Source organism: Coffea arabica, chromosome 3e (assembly GCF_036785885.1).
Source record: "Coffea arabica cultivar ET-39 chromosome 3e, Coffea Arabica ET-39 HiFi, whole genome shotgun sequence".
In the NCBI taxonomy this organism is placed as follows: Eukaryota; Viridiplantae; Streptophyta; class Magnoliopsida; order Gentianales; family Rubiaceae; genus Coffea; species Coffea arabica.
Window position 1 is genome coordinate 9,069,830 of NC_092315.1, and position 2,490 is coordinate 9,072,319.

General features: G+C 41.1%; 1 protein-coding gene across 1 annotated transcript; it reads right to left on the bottom strand.

Annotated features, from left to right (window-relative positions):
• Positions 1–1,500: 1,500 nt before the first annotated feature.
• LOC140038351 (uncharacterized) lies at positions 1,501–2,178 on the bottom strand. The gene has a single exon (XM_072083684.1). It carries the CDS (start codon positions 2,176–2,178, stop codon positions 1,501–1,503), a length of 678 nt encoding a protein of 225 aa, XP_071939785.1.
• Between the last annotated feature and the right edge of the window lie 312 nt (positions 2,179–2,490).

The window sequence follows — 2,490 nt, forward strand, 5'->3', positions numbered from 1 at the left end:
AAGACTTCTCTAGGTTGATCAACTGTCCAGAGCTCTTCTCATAAGCCTCCAGGATATATCCTCCTTAACTCCTCAGCATGCTTGGTGTCTGCCTTACAAAATATTAACGAGTCATCTGCAAAAAATACATGTGTTAGTCTAGGTCCATTCCTGCTGATTTTGAGTCCAGTAATCTACTTGTTCTCTTCAGCACTTTTCAGCAGGTTTGAGAATCCTTCTGAGCACAGTAGGAAGAGATATGAAGAGAGGGGGTCACCCTGTCTTATTCCTCTTTTTCGTACTACAAACTCTTTCACCTCACCATTTATATTGAAGGAGTAATAGACAGATTCAACACATTTCATGATCCAGCTAATCCATCTGCTGCTAAAGCCCATTTTTTGCATCATATCCCTCAAAAAGTGCCACTCCACTCTATCGTAAGCTTTAGACATGTCTAGCTTAACAGCCATGTATCCCTCCTTCCCATACCTTTTGTTTTTCAGAAAATGCAAGTATTCATGGGCTATGATGACATTGTCTAGGATTTGCCTACCAGGAATGAATACAGACTGAGTTTTACTGATGCAGAAATTTAACACCCCTTTAAGCCTATTAGCTAGTATTTTGGAAATCACTTTATATAACACATTACACAAGCTAATAGGCCTATAATGCTTCAGGTTTACTGGATCTTTAACTTTTGGTATAAGGGAGATTAATGTATGATTCAGAGCTCTAGGCAAGGAATTGGAATGAAAAAAATTTTGGATAGCCTGGATTACATCATGTTTAATAATACACCAGAATTTCTGGAAAAAAATAGGGGACATACCATCTATTCCAGGTGTTGTATCAGGAGACATAGAGAAAAGGGCTGATCTGATTTCTTCTTCATCCACACCTCTAGTCAGTTGATCATTCATGCTCGCTGTAATGGTGGGTGGAATACCTCTAAGGATGTCCTCAGTACTACCATTCCCCTTGCTAGTGAACAGTTGTCTGTAGAAACCTGCAACTTCCTCACCTAACTCCTGCTCATTCTCAGTCCAGGAACCATCCTCTCTTTGTAGATTCAACATTCTGTTTCTCCTCCTCCTCCCCTTCACATGAGCATGAAAGAATTTAGTGTTCTTATCCCCCTCCTTCATCCAGTTTATTCTTGCTTTTTGGTGCCAGAACAGTTCCTCCTCCTTGTACGCCACCTTCAATTGATTTTTTAGGTCCACTGTCTCTCTTCTAGTGTCCACTTGAGTGTTATACTGAAGCTTCTCCAGCTGAGTTTTGAGCTGATCAATTTTCTTTTTAGCATTACAATTGGAGTTGTTCCTCCACTTTAATAATTCAATCCTGCAATTTCTGATTTTGCACTTGACCGTGAACATTCTTGATCCCTCAAAATCTTGTTCCCATGCATTTCTGATCACATCCTGGACACCTTCTTTCTTCAGCCATCTCCTGTCAAAGTAAAACATTTTTTTCCTTTGCCTAGCCTCTGGCTTTGTATCTATCATCAGCATACTATGATCTGACGCGAAGGTATCCACATGTGTGCATTTTAATTTTTTCCCAAAGTAAGGACCAGTCTAAGCTATATAAGCCTCTATCCAGTCGCTCTCTGACCTCCCCTATCTCCTCCCAATTGTTGCTCCAGGTCCAGGGGTTCCTCTCAAAACCAATGTCAACCATTTGGTTGTCATTTATGAAGTTTTTGAAGTCAGAAAAACTCTTCTCCTCCCTCCATCTACCTCCCCACTTCTCCTCATTTGACAGGATATCATTGAAGTCTCCTGCTATAATCCATTTCCCTCCCCACAGCCTTTTCCTATCCTGGATCACCTTCCATTGACTTTTCCTAACCAGATTATCACAGCTTGCGTATATTCCAACGAACCACCATGTTGTCTTTGTCTCAAAATCTTCCACGTGAGCTTCTATAGTAAAGGCAGTTTTGAGTATCTTTATGATTTTTACTTCATCTTTCCACATCAATGCCATGCCCCCCGACCTATTCATTGACTCTACTACACAACTATTTTCAAAATTCAACTTTTCCCTTACTCTATCCATGTACCTTTCTCTATTTTTCATTTCACTCAGGAACAACATATTAGGGGAGAGGAGGTTGGAAACCTCCCTCAGATGGGGAATTGTCAAGGTGCTCCCAACACCTTGGCAATTCCACACCAGAACTTTCATTGGGGTTTGGGGGCCCAGAGTAGGCTGGTCCCTTCCTCCACTTTTTCCTGAGCAATATAGCAAACCTCAACACATCCTTTGTTTCTTTTTCCCCCTATCTCCCTGCCTTCAGCATCTTCCATTTCCTCATCGCATAACTGAAATTTCCTTTTTCCCTGACCTCCTGAGTCTTTGATATTGATGCAGATCTCCTTTAAAGGAGTTCTTCTCTTCGACGAGGATCTTAACTGCTTCTTCAATCTCCTATTCTGTCTTGTGACAGCTTCTTTCTTCTTATCCTCAACCATAAGGTCCAGTAAGGTGATTTCACTT

Coding starts and splice junctions, on each gene's coding strand:
- LOC140038351 (XM_072083684.1), bottom strand. CDS start 2,178: ATGAAAGTTCTGGTGTGGAATTGCCAAGGTGTTGGGAGCACCTTGACA.